We start from the raw sequence: 20,811 nt of genomic DNA on the forward strand, positions 1-20,811 counted from the left end.
TGGTTTGTTAATAACTCCACTTTCCTAAATCAACTTGCTAAATCAAACACTGACATTCCTGAAAAGTTGTAAAACAAGAGCCTTTTGTAGAGAATATTAAAAAAAATACTCTCAATGAGTTAAAAACTGAGGAGAAAGTCCCAAATTAGCCAAAAATTTGCTGTGCGAATCAAAGCACCTGGACTAAATATCCTTAACTACACATTTTTGCAGTTTTGGACCATATGACACTCTTAAGTTCTCTTCCAGCTCTAAAATATTCCTATTCTATTCTAAATCAATCAAAGTCCAAATCACTTAAGGCTTATGGTTCAAAGGTTAAAAAACTAGTAATTCTTGAAAACTTTTGCCACAAGCTTTTATTTTTAAAAATACATTTATTATTTTTTAATTTTGTCTGCATCGGGTCTTGGTTGCTGCGCGTGGGCTTTCTCTAGTTGCTGTGAGCAGGGGCTACTCTTTGTTATGGTGCTCGGGCTTCTCATTGTGGTGGCTAATCTTGTGGCGGAGCACAAGTTCTAGGTGCATGGGCTCAGCAGCTGTGGCTTGCGGGCTCTACAGTGCAGGCGCAGTAGTTGTGGCCCACGGGCTTAGTTGCTCTGCAGCCTGTGGGATCTTCCAGACTAGGGCTCGAACCCACGTCCCATGAGTTGGCAGGTGGATTCTTGACCACTGCACCACCAGGGAAGGCCCCTTGCCTTTTTTTTTTAAACATCTTTATTGGAGTATAATTGCTTTACAATGATGTGTTAGTTTCTGCTTTATAACAAAGTGAATCAGTTATACATATACATATATCCCCATATCTCTTCCTTCTTGCGTCTCCCTCCCTCTCACCCCTCTAGGTGGTCACAAAGCACCGAGCTGATCTCCCTGTGCTATGCGGCTGCTTCCCACTAGCTATCTATTTTACATTTGGTAGTGTATGTATATCCATGCCACTCTCTCACTTTGCCCCAGCTTAACCTTCCCCACTCCCCGTATCCTCAAATCCATTCCCTAGTAGGTCTGTGTCTTTAATCCTGTCTTGCCCCAAGGTTCTTCATGATGAATTTTTTTTTTTAAGATTCCATATATATGTGCTGGCATATGGTATTTGTTTTTATCTTTCTGACTTACTTCACTCTGTATGACAGACTCTAGGACCACCCACCTTACTAAAGATAACTCAATTTAATTTCTTTTTATGGCTGAGTAATATTCCATTGTATATATGTGCCACACCTTCTTTATCCATTCATCTGTTGATGGACACTTAGGTTGCTTCCATGTCCTGGCTATTGTAAATAGAGCTGCAATGAACATTGTGGTACATGACTCTTTTTGAATTATCGTTTTCTCAGGGTATACGCCCAGTAGTGGGATTGCTGGGTCGTATGGTAGTTCTATTTTTAGTTTTTTAAGGAACCTCCATACTGTTCTCCATAGTGGCTGTATCAATTTACATTCCCACCAACAGTGCAAGAGGGTTCCCTTTCTCCACACCCTCTGCAGCATTTATTGTTTCTAGATTTTTTGATGATGGCCATTCTGACTGGTGTGAGATGATATCACATTGTAGTTCTGATTTGCATTTCTCTAATGATTAATGATTTTGAGCATTCTTTCATGTGTTTCTTGGTAATCTGTATATGCTCTTTGGCGAAATGTCTGTTTAGGTCTTCTGCCCATTTTTGGATTGGGTTGTTTGTTTTCTTGATATTGAGCTGCATGAGCTGCTTATAAGTTTTGGAGATTAATCCTTTGTCAGGTGCTTCATTTGCAAATATTTTCTCCCATTCTGAGGGTTGTCTTTTCATCTTGTTTATGCTTTCCTTTGCTGTGCAAAAGTTTTTAAGTTTCATTAGGTCCCACTTGTTTATTTTTGTTTTTATTTCCATTACTCTAGGAGGTGGATCAAAAAAGATCTTGCTGTGATTTATGTCATGGAGTGTTGTTCCTATGTTTTCCTCTAAGAGTTTGATAGTGTCTGCCCTTACATTTAGGTCTTTAATCCATTTTAAGTTTATTTTTGTGTATGGTGTAAGGGAGTGTCCTAATTTCATTCTTTTACATGTAGCTGTCTAGTTCTCCCAGCACCACTTATTGAAGAGGCTGTCTTTTCTCCACTGTATATTCTTGCCTCCTTTATCAAAGATAAGGTGACCATATGTGTGTGTGTTTATCTCTGGGATTTCTAACCTGTTCCACCAATCTATATTTGTTTTTGTGCCAGTAACATACTGTCTTGACTACTGTAGCTTTGTAGTATAGTCTGAAGTAAGGGAGCCTGATTCCTCCAGCTCCATTTTTCGTTCTCAAGATTGCTTTGGCTATTCGGGGTCTTTTGTGTCTCAAACAAATTGTGAAATTTTTTTGTTCTAGTTCTGTGAAAAATGTCAGTGGTAGTTTGATAGGGATTGCATTGTAACTGTAGATTCCTTTGGGCAGTAGAGTCATTTTCACTATGTTGATTCTTCCAATCCAAGAACATGGTATATCTCTCCATCTGTTGGTATCATCTTTAATTTCTTTCACCAGTGTCTTATAATTTTCTGCATACAGGTCGTTTGTCTCCTTAGGTAGGTTTATTCCTAGATATTTTATTCATTTTGTTGATGGTAAATGGGAGTGTTTCCTTAATTTCTCTTTCAGATTTTTCAGCATTAGTGTATAGGAATGCCAGAGATTTCTGTGCATTAATTTTGTATCCTGCTACTTCACCAAATTCATTGATTAGCTCTAGTAGTTGTCTGGTGGCATCTTTAGGATTCTCTATGTATAGTAACATGTCATCTGCAAAGTGACAGCTTTACTTCTTCTTTTCTGATTTGGATTCCTTTTATTTCTTTTTCTTCTCTGATTGCGGTGGCTAAAACTTCCAAAACTATGTTGAATAATAGTGGTGAGAGTGGGCAACCTTGTCTTGTTCCTGATCGTAGTGGAAATGGTTTCAGTTTTTCACCACTGAGGACGATGTTGGCTGTGGATTTGTCATATATGACCTTTATTATGTTGAGGTAAGTTCCCTCTATGCCTACTTTCTGGAGGGTTTTTATCATAAATGGGTGTTGAATTTTGTCAAAACCTTTCTCTGCACCTATTGAGATGATCACACAGTTTTTCTCCTTTGATTTGTTAATACGGTGTATCACAATGATTTGCGTATATTGAAGAATCCTTGCATTCCTGGGATAAACCCCACTTGATCATGGTATATGATCCTTTTAATGTGCTGTTGGATTCTGTTTGCTAGTATTTGGAGGATTTTTGCATCTATATTCATCAGTGATATTGGCCTGTAGATGCCTTTCTTTCTGACATTCTTGTCTGGTTTTGGTATCAGGGTGATGGTGGCCTAGTAGAGTTTGGGAGTGTTCCTCCCTCTGCTACATTTTGGAAGAGTTTGAGAAGGATAGGTGTTAGCTCTTCTCTAAATGTTTGATAGAATTCACCTGTGAAGCCATCCGGTCCTGGGCTTTTGTTTGTTGGAAGATTTTTAATCACAGTTTCAATTTCAGTGCTTGTGATTGCTCTGTTCATATTTTCTATTTCTTCCTGGTTCAGTCTTGGAAGGTTATGCATTTCTAAGAATTTGTCCATTTTTTAAAATAAATTTATTTATTTTATTTTATTTACCTTTGGCTGCATTGGGTCTTCATTGCCCCACGTGGGCTTTCTGTACTTGCGACAAGTGGGGGCTACTCTTCATTGCAGTGCATGGGCTTCTCATTGCGGTGGCTTCTCTTGTTGGGGAGCATGGGCTCTAGGTGTGCGGGCTTCAGTAGTTGTGGCACACGGGCTCAGTAGTTGTGGCTTGCAGGCTCTAGAGTACAGGCTCAGTAGTTGTGGCTTGCGGGCTCTAGAGTGCAGGCTCAGTAGTTGTGGTGCACGGGCTTAGTTACTCCGTGGCATGTGGGCTCTTCCCAGACCAGGGATCGAACCTGTGTCCACTGCATTGGCAGGCAGATCCTTAATCACTGCGCCACCAGGGAAGTCCCCAGGTTGTCCATTTTATTGGCATATAGTTGCTTTTAGTAATCTCTCCTTATCCTTTGTATTTCTGCAGTGTCAGTTGTTACTTCTCCTTTTTCGTTTCTAGTTCTATTGATTTGAGTCTTCTCCCTTTTTTTCTTGATGAGTCTGGCTAATGGTTTATCAATTTTGTTTATCTTCTCAAAGAACCAGCTTTTAGTTTTATTGATCTTCGCTACTGTTACCTTCATTTCTTTTTCATTTATTTCTGATCTGATCTTTATGAGTTCTTTCCTTCTGCTAAGTATGGGGGTTTTTTGTTCTTCTTTCTCTAAGTGTTTTAGGTGTAAGGTTAGGTTGTTTATTTGAGATGTTTCTTGTCTCTTAAGGTAGGATTGTATTGCTATAAACTTCCCTCTTAGAACTGCTTTTGCTGCATCCTATAGGTTTTGGGTCATCATGTTTCCATTGTCATTTGTTTCTAGGTATTTTTTGATTTCCTCTTTGATTTCTTCAATGATCTCTTGGTTATTAACTAGTGTATTGTTCAGCCTCCATGCATTTGTATTTTTTACAGATTTTTTTCCTGTAATTGATATCTAGTCTCATAGTGATGTGGTCGGAAAAGATACTTGATACGATTTCAATTTTCTTAAATTTACCAAAGCTTGATTTGTGACCCAAGATATGATCTATCCTGGAGAATGTTCCATGAGCACTTGAGAAGAAAGTGTATTCTGTTGTTTCTGGATGGAATGTCCTATAAATATCAATTAAGTCCATCTTGTTTAATGTATCATTTAAAGCTTGTGTTTCCTTATTTATTTTCATTTTGGATGATCTGTCCACTGGTGAAAGTGGGGTGTTAAAATCCCCTACTATGAATGTGTTACTGTTGATTTCCCCTTTTATTGCTGTTAGTATTTGCCTTATGCATTGAGGTGCTCCTATGTTGGGTGCATAAATATTTACAATTGTTATATCTTCTTCTTGGAATGATATGTTGATAATTATGTAGTGTCCTTTTTTTTTTCTTTTGTTTTTGTTTTTATTTGCGGTATGTGGGCCTCTCACTGTTGTGGCCTCTCCTGTTACAGAGCACAGGCTCCAGACACGCAGGCTCAGCGGCCATGGCTCACGGGCCCAGCCACTCTGCGGCATGTGGGATCTTCCCAGACTGGGGCACGAACCTGTATCCCCTGCATCGGCAGGCGGACTCTCAACCACTGCGCCACCCGGGAAGCCCTGTAGTATCCTTCTTTGGCTCTTGTGATAGTCTTTGTTTTAAAGTCTATTTTGTCTGATATGAGAATTGCTAATCAAGTCCAGGAAGCACAGAGAGTCCCATACAGGATAAATCCAAGGAGAGACACACCAAGACATATATTAATCAAACTATCAAAAATTAAACACAAAGAAAAAATATTAAAGGCAGCAAGGGAAAAACAACAAATAACATACAAGGGAATCCCCATAGGGTTAACAGCTGATCTTTCAGGAGAAACTCTGCAAGCCAGAAGAGAGTGGCAGGACATATTTAAAGTGATGAAGGGGGAAAACCTACAACCAAGATTACTCTACCCAGCAAGGATCTAATTCAGATTTGACGGAGAAATTAAAACCTTTACAGACAAGCAAAAACTAAGAGAATTCAGCACCACCAAACCAGCTTTACAACAAATGCTGAAGGAAATTCTCTAGGCAGCAAACACAAGAGAAGGAAAATACCTACAAAAACAAACCCAAAACAATTAAGAAAATGGTAATAGGAACATACATATCAATACTTACCTTAAATGTAAATGGATTAAATGCTCCAACCAAAGGACATAGACTGGCTGAATGGATACAAAAACAAGACCCGTATATATGCTGTCTACAAGAGACCCACTTCAGACCTAGGGACACATACAGACTGAAAGTGAGGGGATGGAAAAAGATATTCCATGCTATAAGCTTTTATTTATTTATTTATTTATTTATTTTTTGCAGTACGTGGCCTTCTCACTGTTGTGGCCTCACCTGTTGCGGAGCACAGGCTCCAAACGCGCAGGCTCAGCGGCCATGGCTCATGGGCCTAGGCGCTCTGTGGCATGTGGGATCTTCCCAGATTGGGGCACGAACCCATGTACCCTGCATCAGCAGGCAGACTCTCAACCACTGCGCCACCAGGGAAGCCCCCGCCATAAGCTTTTAATGGGAGGTGGAGAAGTGGGGGAACCATTTTCTGAGGCCAAAGCTGTAAACCTGGTACAAAAATCATGTATGAACTTGAGGAAAGACTCAACATGCATTTCCTCATGTCCATTAGACTGTTTCTTGGGTTTTGGGTTTTTGGGTTTTTTTCCTCCTGGTTTTGAAAACTAGTAGATGCTTTCAATCAAGGCACCTAATCTCCCCAAATCAAAAATAAGCTATAATAACTTTACTCTTGAGTATTATCAACACATCAATAATTTAAATCTAACCTTTGTCTGATTCTCTATATACACATTTGGCAGATATGAAAACAAGTTTCCTGCATTGCATGCCTATTTTAGTTTTTCTGAACGAGTTAGAAGTCATTGTACGTCTACTACAGAGAACTAAATTTGCTTTTACTACCTTATAGTCAATGGAAACAAAGATTGTTAAAAGATATAAACCACAACCCATTGCTTAAAATAAGACCCTACCACTAAGATTAGGGAACTTTCTCTATATTCAGGACTGATACTAGATTTAAGAGTAAGAAAATAGGACGGCAGAGTAGAAGGACGTGCTCTCACTCCCTCTTGCGAGAACACCAGATTCATAACTAGCTGCTGGACAATCATCGAAAGGAAGACACTGGAACTCACCAAAAAAGATACACCACATCCAAAGACAAAGGAGAAGCCACAATGAGACGGCAGGAGGGGTACAATCACAGTAAAATCAAATCCCATAACTGCTGGGTGGGTGACTCACAGACTGCAGAACACTTATACCACAGAAGTCCACCCGCTGGAGTGAAGGTTCTGAGCCCCATGTCAGGCTTCCCAACCTGGGGGTCTGGCAACGGAAGGAGGAATTCCTACAGAATCAGACTTTGAAGTCTAGTGGGAATTGACTGCAGGACTTCGACAGGACTGGGGTAAACAGAGACTCCACTCTTGGAGGGCACACACAAAGTAGTGTACACATTGGGACACAGGGGAAGGAGCAGTGGCCCTATAGGAGACTGAACCAGACCTACCTGCTAGTGTTGGAGCCTCTCCTGCAGAGGCGGGAGGTGGCTGTGGCTCACCATGGGGACAAGGACACTGGCAGCAGAAGTTCTGGGAAGTACTCCTTGGTGTGAGCCCTCCCAGAGTCTGTCATTAGCCCCACCAAAGACCCCAGGTAGGTTCCACTGTTCGGTTGCCTCAGGCAAAACAACCAACAGGGAGAGAACCCAGCCCCGCCCATCAACAGTCAAGCAGATTAAAGTTTTACTGAGCTCTGCCCACCAGAGCAACAGTCAGCTCTACCCACCACCAGTCCCTCCCATCAGGAAACTTACACAAGCCTCTTAGATAGCCTCATCCACCAGAGGGCAGACAGCTGAAGCAAGAAGAACTACAATCCTGCAGCCTGTGGAACAAAAACCACATTCGCAGAAAGATAGACAAGATGAAAAGGCAGAGGGCTATGTACCAGATGAAGGAACAAGATAAAACCTCAGAAAAACAACTAAATGAAGTGGAGATAGGCAACCTTCCAGAAAAAGAATTCAGAATAATGATAGTGAAAATGATACAGGACCTTGGAAAAAGAATGGAGGCAAAGATAGAGAAGATGTAAGAAATGTTTAACAAAGACTTAGAAGAATTAAATAACAAACAGAGATTAACAATACAATAACTGAAATGAAACCTACACTGGAAGGAACCAACAGCAGAAAAACTGAGGCAGAAGAACGGATAAGTGACCTGAGAGACAGAATGGTGGAATTCACTGCTGTGGAACAGAATAAAGAAAAAAGAATGAAAAGAAATGAAGACAGCCTAAGAGACCTCTGGGACAACATTAAACACAACAACATTCACATTATAGGGGTCCCAGAAGGAGAAGAGAGAGAGAAAGGACCAGAGAAAATATTTGAAGAGATTATAGTCAAAAACTTCCCTAACATGGGAAAGGAAATAGCCACCCAAGTCCAGGAAGCTCAGAGAGTCCCATACAGGATAAACCCAAGGAGAAACACACTGAGACACATAGTACTCAAATTGGCAAAAATTAAAGACAAAGAAAAATTACTGAAAGCAGCAAGGGAAAAACGACAAATAACATACAAAGGAACTCCCATAAGGTAAACAGCTGGTTTCTCAGCAGAAACTCTACAAGCCAGAAGGGAGTGGCATGATATACTTAAAGTGATGAAAGGGAAGAACCTACAACCAAGATTACTCTACCCAGCAAGGATCTCATTCAGATTCCATGGAGAAACCCTAATCAAAAGCTTTACAGACAAGCAAAAGCTAAGAGAATTCAGCACCACCAAACCAGCTCTACAACAAATGCTAAAGGAACTTCTCTAAGTGGGAAACACAAGAGAAGAAAAGGACCTACAAAAACAAACCCAAAGAAAATGGTCATAGGAACATACATATCGATAATTACCTTAAACGTGAATGGATTAAATGCTCCAACCAAAAGACACAGGCTTGCTGAATGGATACAAAAATAAGACCCATATATATGCTGTCTACAAGAGACCCACTTCAGCCCTAGGGACACATAAACTGAAAGTGAGGGGATGAAAAAAGATATTCCATGTAAATGTAAATCAAAAGAAAGTTGGAGTAGCTATACTCATATCAGATAAAACAGACTTTAAAATAAAGAATGTTACAAGAGACAAGGAAGGACACTACATAATGATCAAGGGATCAATCCAAGAAGTAGATGTAACAATTATAAATATATATGCACACAACACAGGAGCACCTCAATACATAAGGCAACTGCTAACAGGTATAAAGAGGAAATCAACAGTAACACAATAATAGTGGGAGCTTTAACACCTCACTTACACCAATGGACACATTATACAAAAGGAAAATAAACAAGGAAACATAAGCTTTAAATGGCACAATAGACCAGACAGATTTAATTGATATTTATAGGACATTCCATCCCAAAATACCTGACTACTCTTGCTTCTCAAGTGCACATGGAACATTCTCCAGGATAAATCACATCTTGGGTCACAAATCAAGTCTCAGTAAATTTAAGAAAACTGAAATCCTATCAAGCATCTTTTCTGACCACAATGCTATGAGATTAGAAATGAATTACAGGGGAAAAAACTGAAAAAACACAAACACATGCAGGCTAAACAATATGTTACTAAATAACCAAGAGATCACTGAAGAAATCAAAGAGGAAATCAAAAAATACCTAGAGACAAATGACAATGAAAACATGATGATCCAAAACCTATGGGATGCAGCAAAAGCAGTTCTAAGAGGGAAGTTTATAGCTATACAAGCTTACCTCAAGAAATGAGAAAAATCTCAAATAAACAATCTAACCTTACACCTAAAGGAACCAGAGAAAGAAGAACAAAGAAAACTCAAAGTTAGCAGAAGGAAAGAAATCATAAAGATCAGAGCAGAAATAAATGAAATAGAAACAAAGAAAACAGTAGCAAAGATCAATAAAACTAAAAGCTGGTTCTTTGAGAAGATAAACAAAATTGATAAACCATTAGCCAGACTCATCAAGAAAAAGAGGGAGAGGACTCAAATCAATAAAATTAGAAATGAAAAAGGAGAAGTTACAACGGACACTGCAGAAATACAAAGCATCCTAAGAGACTACTACAAGCAACTCTATGCCAATAATATGCACAACCTGGAAGAAATGGACAAATTCTTAGAAAGGTATAACCTTCCAAGACTGAACCAGGAAGAAATAGAGAATATGAACAGACCAATCACAAGTAATGAAATTGAAACTATGATTAAAAATCTTCCAACAAACAAAATTCCAGGACCAGATGGCTTCAAAGGTGAACTCTATGAAACATTAACAGAAGAGCTAACACCCATCCTTCTCAAACTCTTCCAAAAAATTACAGAGGGAGGAACACTCCCAAACTCACTCCATGAGGCCACCATCACCCTGATACCAAAACCAGACAAAGATACTACAAAAACAGAAAATTACAGAACAATATCACTAATGAATATAGATGCAAAAATCCTCAACAAAATACTAGCAAACAGAATCCAACAACACATTAAAAGGATCATACACCATGATCAAGTGGGATTTATCCCAGGGATGCAAGTATTCTTCAATATACGGAAATCAATCAATGTGATACATCATATTAACAGATTGAATAAAAACCATATGATCATCTCAATAGATGCAGGAAAAGCTTTTGACAAAATTCAACATCCATTTATGAAAAGAACTCTCCAGAAAGTGGGCACAGAGGAAACCTACCTCAACATAATAAAGGCCATATACGACAAACCCACAGCAAACATCATTCTCAATGGTGAAAAACTGAAAGCATTTCCACTAAGATCAGTAACAAGACAAGGAGGTCCACTCTCACCACTATTATTCAGCATAGTTTTGGAAGTCCTAGTCAGAGAAGAAAAAGAAATAAAAGGAACACAAATTGGAAGAGAAGAAGTAAAACTGTCACTGTTTGCAGATGACATGATACTATACATAGAGAAGCCTAAAAATGCCACCAGAAAACTACTAGAGCTAATCAATGAATTTGGTAAAGTTGCAGGATACAAAATTAATACACAGAAATCTCTTGCATTCCTATACCTAATGTTGAAAAATCTGAAAGAGAAATTAAGGAAACACTCCCATTTACCATTGCAACAAAAAGAATAAAATACCTAGGAATAAACCTACCTAAGGAGACAAAAGACCTGTATGCATAAAATTATAAGACACTGATGAAAGGAATTAAAGATGATACCAACAGATGGAGAGATATACCATGTTCTTGGATTGGAAGAATCAATATTGTGAAAATGACTCTACTACCCAAAGCAATCTACAGATTCAAAGCAATCCCTATCAAACTACCAATGGCATTTTTTACAGAACTAGAACAAAAAATCTTAAAATTTGTAATGGAGACACAAAAGACCCCAAATAGCCAAGGCAGTCGGGAGAAAGAAAAACAGAGCTGGAGGAATCAGACTCCCTGACTTCAGATTATACTACAAAGCTACAGTAATCAAGACAATATGGTACTGGCACAAAAAAAGAAACATAGATCAATGGAACAAGATAGAAAGCCCAGAGATAAACCCACGCACCTATGGTCAACTAATCTATGACAAAGGAGGCAAGAATATACAATGGAGAAAAGACAGTCTCTTCAGTAAGTGGTGTTGGGAAAACTGGACAGGTACATTTAAAAGAATGAAATTAGAACACTCCCTAATACCATACACAAAAATAAACTCAAAATGGATTAGAGACCTAAATGTAAGACAGGACACTATAAAACTCTTAGAGGAAAACATAGGAAGAACACTCTTTGACATAAATCACAGCAAGATCTTTTTTGATCCACCTCCTAGAGTAATGGAAATAAAAACAAAAATAAACAAATGGGACCTAATGAAACTTAAAAGCTTTTGCACAGCAAAGGAAAGCATAAACAAGATGAAAAGACAACCCTCAGAATGGCAGAAAATATTTGCAAATGAATCAACGGACAAAGGATTAATCTGTAAAATATATAACAGCTCATGCAACTCAATATTAAAGCAAGAAACAACCCAATCCAAACATGGGCAGAAGACTAAACAGACATTTCTCCAAAGAAGACATATAGATGGCCAAGAAGCACATCAAAAGCTGCTCAACATCACTAATTATTAGAGAAATGCAAATCAAAACTACAATGAGGTATCACCTCACACCAGTTAGAATGGGCATCATCAGAAAATCTACAAACAACAAATGCTGGAGAAGGTGTGGAGAAAAGGGAACCCTTGCACTGTTGGTGGGAATGTAAAATGATACAGCCACTATGGAGAACAGTATGGAGGTTCCCTAAAAAACTAAAAATAGAATTACCATATGATCCAGCAATCCCCCTACTGGGCATACACTCAGAGAAAACCATAATTCAAAAAGACACATGCACTGCAATGTTCATTGCAGTACTATTTACAATAGCCAGGTCATGGAAGCAACCTAAATGCCCATCAACAGACAAATGGATAAAGAAGATGTGGTATATATATACAATGGAATATTACTCGGCCATAAAAAGGAAAGAAATTGGGTCATTTGTTAAGACGTGGATGGATCTAGAGACTGTCATACAGAGTGAAGTGAGTCAGAAAGAGAAAAACAAATATCGTATATTAACGCATGTACGTGGAACCTAGAAAACTGGTACAGATGAACCGGTTTGCAGGCCAGAAGTTGAGACACAGATGTAGAGAACAAACGTATGGACACCAAGGGGGGAAAGACGCAGGGGGGTGGGGATGGTGATGTGCTGAATTGGGCGATTGGGATTGACATGTATACACTGATGTGTATAAAATTGACGACTAATAGGAGCTTGCTGTATAAAAAAATAAAATAAAATTCAAAAATTAAGAAAAAAAAGTTAAGAAAATAAACATTTAAGAGGTTTTTATTCCTATAATGTTTCTTAAGAGAACTGAGAGGACCTTAAACACTGGGCAAAAATAAAATAAAACAACTCTTCCTTGCTGTATGTCAATTATATCTCAATAAAACTGAAAAAAAAAGAAAATCTCATCCTCAGTCGTTAAATGCACATAAAAGGGACTGAATAAGCAGAGTTAACTAAGGAATAATTAATAACAGCTAACGTTTACATAGCACTTACTAGGTACTATCCTAAGTTCTTTACAGATATGAAACATTTAATCTTCACAAAAAGCCTGTGAAATAAAATAGTACTTTATCCTTGTTTCATGCATGAGGAAACTGAGGCACAAAGAGTCAAAGAACTTGTCCAAGACATGCATCTGGAATGCAAATCCAGCAGGTTAGCTGGAGTCCATTCTGTTCACGCTATGTTACACTGCCTCTTTATTCTTTCAGCAGAGAATTAATGCTCTCTGACAACACTGGGACCAATACTTCAGAGTAAGGAAAAATAGGAACTCGTGTCTGGTTTTGGTTTCAGTGCAACAAGTCTACCTTGAACACTTTGATTAATTAATAAGACCTAGAAATGGTTCTAATGACATTGTCGATTTCCTTTGAACACAAAACTAACAAATCTATAAAATAAAGGAAAATTCACCAATGGGAAAAGGGCAAGTATCTGTGAGCCTGAACAGTCTTGCTAAAACACCAAACCAAATATTGAAACAAGGTTAAGCTGGACATCAGATTATGGAAGAGTTCAAAAACCCTTCTTGTCATCACTATTAATACCACATGAGGCCTGTAAAACTTACTTGCTACCATGATCTTCTTCCTCCACCATAATCTCTCCACTGTCACATGTAATCATCAAATCAAAATGCAAGGATAGCATGAAAGAATAGGGTATTTTGTATATGAATGGCTGTTGACAAGTAGGGGTCACATAGCTGCAAATAACTCTTTTAGGATACAACTGAGATACCGTCAGCATCCATTTTTCGAATTACCTATTTAAACATTTTAAACAAATACTGCTACTACCTTAAAACTGCAGATTTTTTTAAAAGAAAATTTGGAATTGAAAGATATTTATAGATAATAAACTAACACATATATAGTGTTTTCTTATATGTACTGGAACATGATTCTAAATTCATTTAACCATCACAATTACTTATAAGGTAGATGCTACTATCACTCTCATTTTACAATTGTGAAACTGAGGCACAGAGAAGTTATGTTACTTTCTCAAGGTCACAAAGCCAATAAGTGTCAGAGATAGGATTCATATCCAGACACTCCGGCTCCAGAGTCTGTGCTTTGAACCACCTGGCTATACTGATCTTAACCACTACACAATACAGATCTATTTTACTATCTTATTGAGGGGGTTAAAAACATTTTCAGACTCCTAAAATTTGTGTTGTATCCAGTCACATATCAATACACTCCATTTCTTTTTCTTGTAGCTTTACTTAAAGTTTCAGTATTTCTCTTCTTGCTAGCTTAAAAGAAGAGAGCACATAAGAGCTCAATAAATGTAAATTCTTTTAGGATGTAGTTCTAACTATGGTCATAACAGCTTTGCTTGTAATATGAAAAACTTAGAATCTAAATGTCTTACAATAGAAGATGGAATAAATTGTGGCACATCCACTTACTGTAGTAATATTTAGCCATTCAAAGCTGTTATATATGAAAAGATGTTAAACCTCCACAATAATCAAAGAAATGCAAATTAAAATTAGAATGATTTCTTCTTATTAGATAGTCAATAATTAAAAAGGGATTGGTAACAACCAGTGTTGGTGAGGTACAGGACCTGGGAAAGGGCATTCTTATACAGTACGGTTGCTGGGAATATAAACTGTCACAACTTTTTCAGAGCAATCTGTCAACACTTCTCAAAATGTACACCATACCCATCAATTCTAGTTACAATTATTTACTTTCCAGAAACACTCCAATAAATATACAAAGAAAAAGGCACAAAATTGATCAAAGCAGCATTATGAGTAATGGGAAAAACTGGAAATAACTTGTATTCATCATTCTTCATTTGTATTTTCTGGAATACTATACAATCATTGAAAGAATTAAGTAGAGAGTTATATTAACTGATAAAGATGGATAGTTAAAAAAATGCTTATATCAGAAATATTGAAATTTCCAATTTTTGAAAAATAAAGGATGAATTTATCCATATTACATATACTCCACATATGTGCACACAAAAGGGTCTGGAAGGATACAAGCCAAATTGTTAATTGTTAATCCTGGCAAAGGATCACAAAAGATGGAAGCAGGAACAAGAACTTTCGCTCTTTACTTCCTAGATGTATGATTTGCTCCCCTCTCCCTCTCAATTTTTTTTTTGAGTATATATTTCTTTTTAAAATTTCAAACAGCAATTAAAAAAAAAAGATAATTACAATTACAGATCATGCATGGCCTTAAGGCTACTGGAAGGACTCTGGCTTTTACTAAGAGTGAGATGGGAAGCCATTAAGGGTTGTAAACCAAAGAGAGATATGATCTAATTTGTTTTGCTATGTGAAGAATAGGTTGTAGGAAGAAGTAGAAGCAGTGATCAGCTAAACCAGGGGTCTGGCCAACTACGGCTTGTGTTTGACCCAAGGCCTGTTTTTGTACAACTGAGCTAAGACTGGTAAAAAGGTTGTTTTTAAAACAAAGGATGAATTTGCAACAGAGCCTGTATATGACCTGCAAAAGCTAACTTATCATTTAGCCCTTTATTCAAAAGTTTGCCTAATTCCTGAATTAGGAGACCACTGCAATAATCCAGTTAAGAGATGATTATGGCTTGGATCAGGGCTGCAGCACGTGGAGAAGCTGAGAAGTGTTCAAGTTCAAAATATGTTTTGAAATGAAAGTCAACAGAATTTACAGAAGTGAATGAGAGGTAGAAGATAAAGGTTAAGGATTACTCCAAGGATTTTTAGTCTGAGTAACTAGAAGAGTGGAATTTCCTTTTACTAGAGGAGGAAAATTATGGGGATAAGTAGATTTGGAGAGGGACACTAGGAGTTCAGTTTTGGACATGTTAAATTTGAGATAACCTATTTGATAAGATATCCAAGAAGAGATAATGAATTAGAAAGATCCAGGGGGGACACAGAAATTTAGAAGTCATCCACACATAGCCTGTATTTAAATGATTAGATCATCAATGAAGTGAGTTTAGATTTAAAGATAAATGGTCTGAGGACTGAACCCTGGGGCACTCTGTTGTGTTGCAGTTAGGGAATTGGGAAGAAATTAGCAAAGGCAGAAGGGGAATAACTGGTGAGGTAGGAGGAAAAAAGCCAGAGAGCACAGAGGATAGAGACTGAATCTTCTCTTCCTGCCACTGTTTCAAGAAGGGAGAAGTGATCATCTATGTCTAAATGTACTAAAAAATTAAGATGAAGAGTTGATCACTGGATTCAACAAGTGCATTCTTGGTGGAATGATGGAGACAAAAGCCTAACTGGAAAGAGTCAAAGTGAGGAAGGAGACAGAATACAGTCAACTCTTGAGATGTTTTATTATAAAGAACAATCAAATGGGGGAACAGATGGAGTGGGATATAAAGATCAAGAAGCTTTGTAAAGATGGGAGGTATTGTAACATGCTTTTGCGTGCTGGAGGAAATAACCCACTAGAGAATGAAAAACTGATGATTCAAAAAAAAGTAGGGAGGATTGCTGAATCTATGTCTCAAATAGGTGAGTATACAGGATCTAGTGCACAAGTGGAGGGGTTACCCTTGGTGAGTGCATCACTTTTGCAGTAAGGGGGAAAAATTATTTAATTACAAAAAAAAAAGAAAGCTTTTTGCACAGCTCTTTTTGAAAGTACAACTAAATTACTTTCCTAAAAATAAAATATCTGACATCTTTAAAAAATCTATTTTTTAATTCAGTAATTGCGCTAGGCTGTTTTCCAAAGATTTATTTTAAATTATGCTCTTTTCATCCGTGGCTAATTTTATCAGTGCAAAAGAGTCACTTACCATACTGTTATTGAGATTCTTGTCAACTTTGCAGAATGTGTGTGGTGGACTTTCTCCTTTACTGGGTATAATAATACATATGTCTGTAACAGCCAACGTATTCTGAGTCATGTTTTCAGAGGCTCTTCGGTAAGTGATATAAATTCTTTGTGATGAGGTACTGCCGCTAATATTTGCAGGGCGTCCATAAGGAGTACTCTGGATAACTTCACACCCCTGTTTCAATCTTTCTTTCCAGTCATATAAAACCCTAAAAAATAAATAAAATAAATTAGTACACAATTACAAAGCACCTGCAAATATGAAAGGTAATATAGTCAGGAATCATAAACTGATCCTTAAATGTAGCAGATATTCCAATTGTACTGCAAGTTTGAATGCACCGTCCCATATAAAATTAAAGAATAACTGGGAACTTCTCTTGTGGCACAGTGGTTAAGACTCCATGCCCCCAATTCAGGGGACCCCGGGTTCAATCCCTGGTCTGGGAACTAGATCCCACATGCACGCCGCAACTAAGAGTTTGCATGCCACAACTACAAAGCCAGCGAGCCACAACTAAAGGAGTCCTCAAGCTGCAACTAAGGAGCCCAAGTGCCGCAACTAAGGAGGCTGCCTGCCACAACTAAGACCCAGCACAACCAAATAAATATTTTTAAAAATAAAAATAAATTAAATTAAGGAGTAACTGTTTTCCCTACCAAAAATTAATAATGTAAGGAAAATTTATATTAACCTCTGTTTATTGACATAAACCACAGAATAGCAATTTTGTGCAAAGGTACTTATTTTAACATTCCATTTAAGAGATAGATAGCTAGATAGACAGATGGACAGATAGGTGTATGTATGTACGTATGTCTCTAAAACCAAGCATCATCTTTAGAAAAAGCAACGTTGTATTTTGACCAAAGTTAAAATTTTACAAAAGGCTCCTTGCCATACAGTAGAGAACTTGCTTGCACACTTTTACCTCCAATACTTCCTTCAGCTTTAAGAGAGAGTTTTAAGGCTTTCAAAAGAGTAAATGACCTTAAGTCTATCTTTCATCAAAAGTACAAGTGAAAGTTTCCCCCTTCTCCTTTATGGTAAAATCATATGTTTTTAATAAAGGACAGGCTAGGCACCCATTCCTTAAGTTTTCTAAATACTATTATTTAAAGTACTCTGGAAAACAAAGAAAACATCATGCTTGAATAATATTAGTTTATTCCCTCACAGAATTCACTAATTTGTACTTTAATGCTAAGTCTTTGGCATTAGCAAAAAAAAATTAAAGCCCTATTATATTAAATGTTTCTTCATTTGTTATAAAAATTATTATAGAAGGTAATGTCCCCAACATCAATCAGTATTCCCTTTTATAAAATCCTATTATACAAATAAAATTTAGTGTAAAAAATTGGTCAAATTATTTCTTTCTAATATAATTTTTAATTTCCCTTTTGTCTCAGCTGTCAGCAAACTTAAAAATTTTTTTCTTTAAACATTCTATTTTGAAAATTTAGAGTGAAATTTGATGCTTAATCACAGCAGCTATGTATATCCCAATGTTAGCCTAATTGCTTACTCCTCCTCCTCTTGATCTTGCTTTTCTGTCTTGTTTTTTCTTAATCCTAAAAAATGGCATTGTCAAACTATTACATATAGAATGGATAAACAACAAGGTCCTACTGTATAGCACAGGAAACTATATTCAATATTGAGGTAAACTATAATGGAAAAGAATATAAAAAAAAATATATATATATGTATAACTAATCACCTTGCTGTAAAGCAGAAATTAACACAACATTGTAAATCAACTATACTTCAATTTTAAAAAATAAGTAAAAAAAATTTTAAAGGCATTATAACAGAGAAGTTAGACATATCTGAATTCGAACCCCTACCACCTGGTACCAGCTGTATTATCTTAGGCAGTTACTTAACTTCTCTGATCCTTATATTATTCAATTATAAAATTTAAAAATCTAACTCATAGGATCTCGGCAGAATCAGATGAGAATACAAGTAGGGTCTCCCAAATAATGTCTGGCATACAGATGTTCAACTGAAAACAAGAAAAGAAAAATACAACACACAGAACAACAAACCACTATTTACTACCTCAAATTCTTAAAAGATATGGAATATAAATACATTTTATATATAAGCTACCTATTTTCTTTAATCAGGTATTGTGCTGTTGCATATATTACTTGTATCACTATTTTTGATTTTTATATTGTTGGGTAACTTTTCTTATCTATTTAAACTATAAGCTTAGTTTAAAGGCAATAATGACGTTATATCCTCCACAATGACAAATATATGAAAATAGCCATAAGAGTGGTTAATTTATTCATTCCAGTCCAAGTCCTTTCCTGTTGGAGAATCCTTCCTATGCCTGGAAAATTCCTCACCTCTAATTTAGGCAGCTCCAACACCTTGTCTAACAAGAATCTGCAACATTCCCTTCATTTTATTTGCAAACTAGAATTCTGACAGTGATCAGTGATCATAGGAGCAACTTAATGTAATCTTTTAAAAATAAGATCTAATAGCTGGCTTATTTTCCCAAATATGTAAACTTCATATGAAGCAATATTATACCTGTTCTGAAACCCACTTGAAGTTACTGTAATTAATTCATGAATTAACACAATAAAGACTGAGTTTAATATAACTTTTATCAAACATTAAGTAATAGAATTTTAAAAGTAGAAGAATGTTCAGGAGCTCTTCCAATTCATCCTATCTCCCCTTAGGTATGAGTAAACATGGCTATTCACTTTCAGACTTAATATATTGGAAGATGGAACTTTTATAGCCCTTCTACTGATGTTAGTAGGGACATTGCTATCATCCTTATTTTTAACCAGAATATTTTAAGTTAAGCCTATCCCCTTTTGCAACAGAGCCATGGAAACAAGGAAGTTAATCTTCATTCCCTATAAACCCTTCATCTATCGTGAAGACATTATTAGAGCTACTCTTAGCCTACCTTTGGCCTTTTTCTTTCAGTTTTTCAGGGAGAATCTTCTACATAAATAAATACATATGTATATATATATTTACATTTATATGTTCCTCTTTTACATAAATATTCCTCTTTTTTTTAAAAAAACCCAATCGTTGCAGAAATTGACAAGGTGATCCTAAAATTCATAGGAAAATTCAAGGGACCCAGAATAACCAAAACAATTTTGAAAAAGAACAAACTTGGAAGACTCACACTTCCTAATGTAAAAACTTACTACAAAGCCACAGTAACTAAAACTGTGTAGTACTGGATAGGAGAGACATACAGACAAATGGAATAGAATTGAGAGTCCAGAAATAAAGCCATACATTTATCACCAATTTTTGAAAATGGGAAAAGAATATTCTCATCAACAGACGGTGCTGGAAGTGGATATCCATATGCCAAAGAGTAAGGTTGGACTCTTTCCTCAACATATACAAAAATTAACTCAAAATGGATCAAAGATCTAAATGTAAAGGCTGAAACTATAAAACTCTTAGACAAAAACTTAAATGTAAATCTTCGTAACTCTGGATTAGTTAAAGCCTTCTTAGATACAACACCAAAACACAAGCAACAAAAGAAAAAAATACATAAATCAGATTTCATCAAAATAAAAACTTTTCTGCTCCAAAGGATACCATAAAGAAAGTGAAAAGACAACCCACAGAATAAGAAAAAATATTTGTAAACCATTTATATGATAAGGAACTTACATGTAGAATATATAAAGAACTCCCAAAGCTGAACAATAAAAAGACAACCCAATTTAAAAATGGGTAAAGGATTCTGAATAGACATTTCTCCAAAGATATATAGATGGCTAATAAGCACATGAAAAGATGCTCAACATCATTAGCCACCAGGTGAATGCAAATCAAGACTACAGTTAGATACCATCTCATACCCACTAGGAGAGCTATAATCAAAATAATAATATAAAATGTTGGCTAGGACTGGCAGAAATCAGAACCTTCATACACTGCTGATGGGAATGCAGAGTGGTACGGCTACTTTGGAAGACAGACTGGCAGTTCCTCAAAAGGTTAAACACAGAATTACCATATGACCCAGCAATTCCACTCCTAAGTACATATACAAGAGAAATGAAAACATGTCTGTATGAAAACTTGTACATTAACATTTCCAGTAGCATTACTTACAAGAGCCAAAAAGTAGAAACAACTCACATGTCCATCATCTG

At 36.7% G+C, this 20,811-nt stretch overlaps 1 protein-coding gene across 3 annotated transcripts in view; it reads right to left on the reverse strand.

Annotated features, from left to right (window-relative positions):
- The window catches only part of DENND4A (DENN domain containing 4A), a 94,174-nt gene that overhangs the window by 71,764 nt on the left and 1,599 nt on the right, over positions 1-20,811 (reverse strand). For all 3 annotated transcript variants that reach the window (XM_065872013.1, XM_065872014.1, XM_065872012.1), the window contains exon 2: positions 16,601-16,850. In XM_065872013.1, coding sequence (XP_065728085.1) covers positions 16,601-16,850 — 250 coding nt within the window. The remainder of the gene's footprint in view (positions 1-16,600; positions 16,851-20,811) is intronic.

Source organism: Phocoena phocoena, chromosome 2 (assembly GCF_963924675.1).
Source record: "Phocoena phocoena chromosome 2, mPhoPho1.1, whole genome shotgun sequence".
Classification (NCBI taxonomy): domain Eukaryota; kingdom Metazoa; phylum Chordata; class Mammalia; order Artiodactyla; family Phocoenidae; genus Phocoena; species Phocoena phocoena.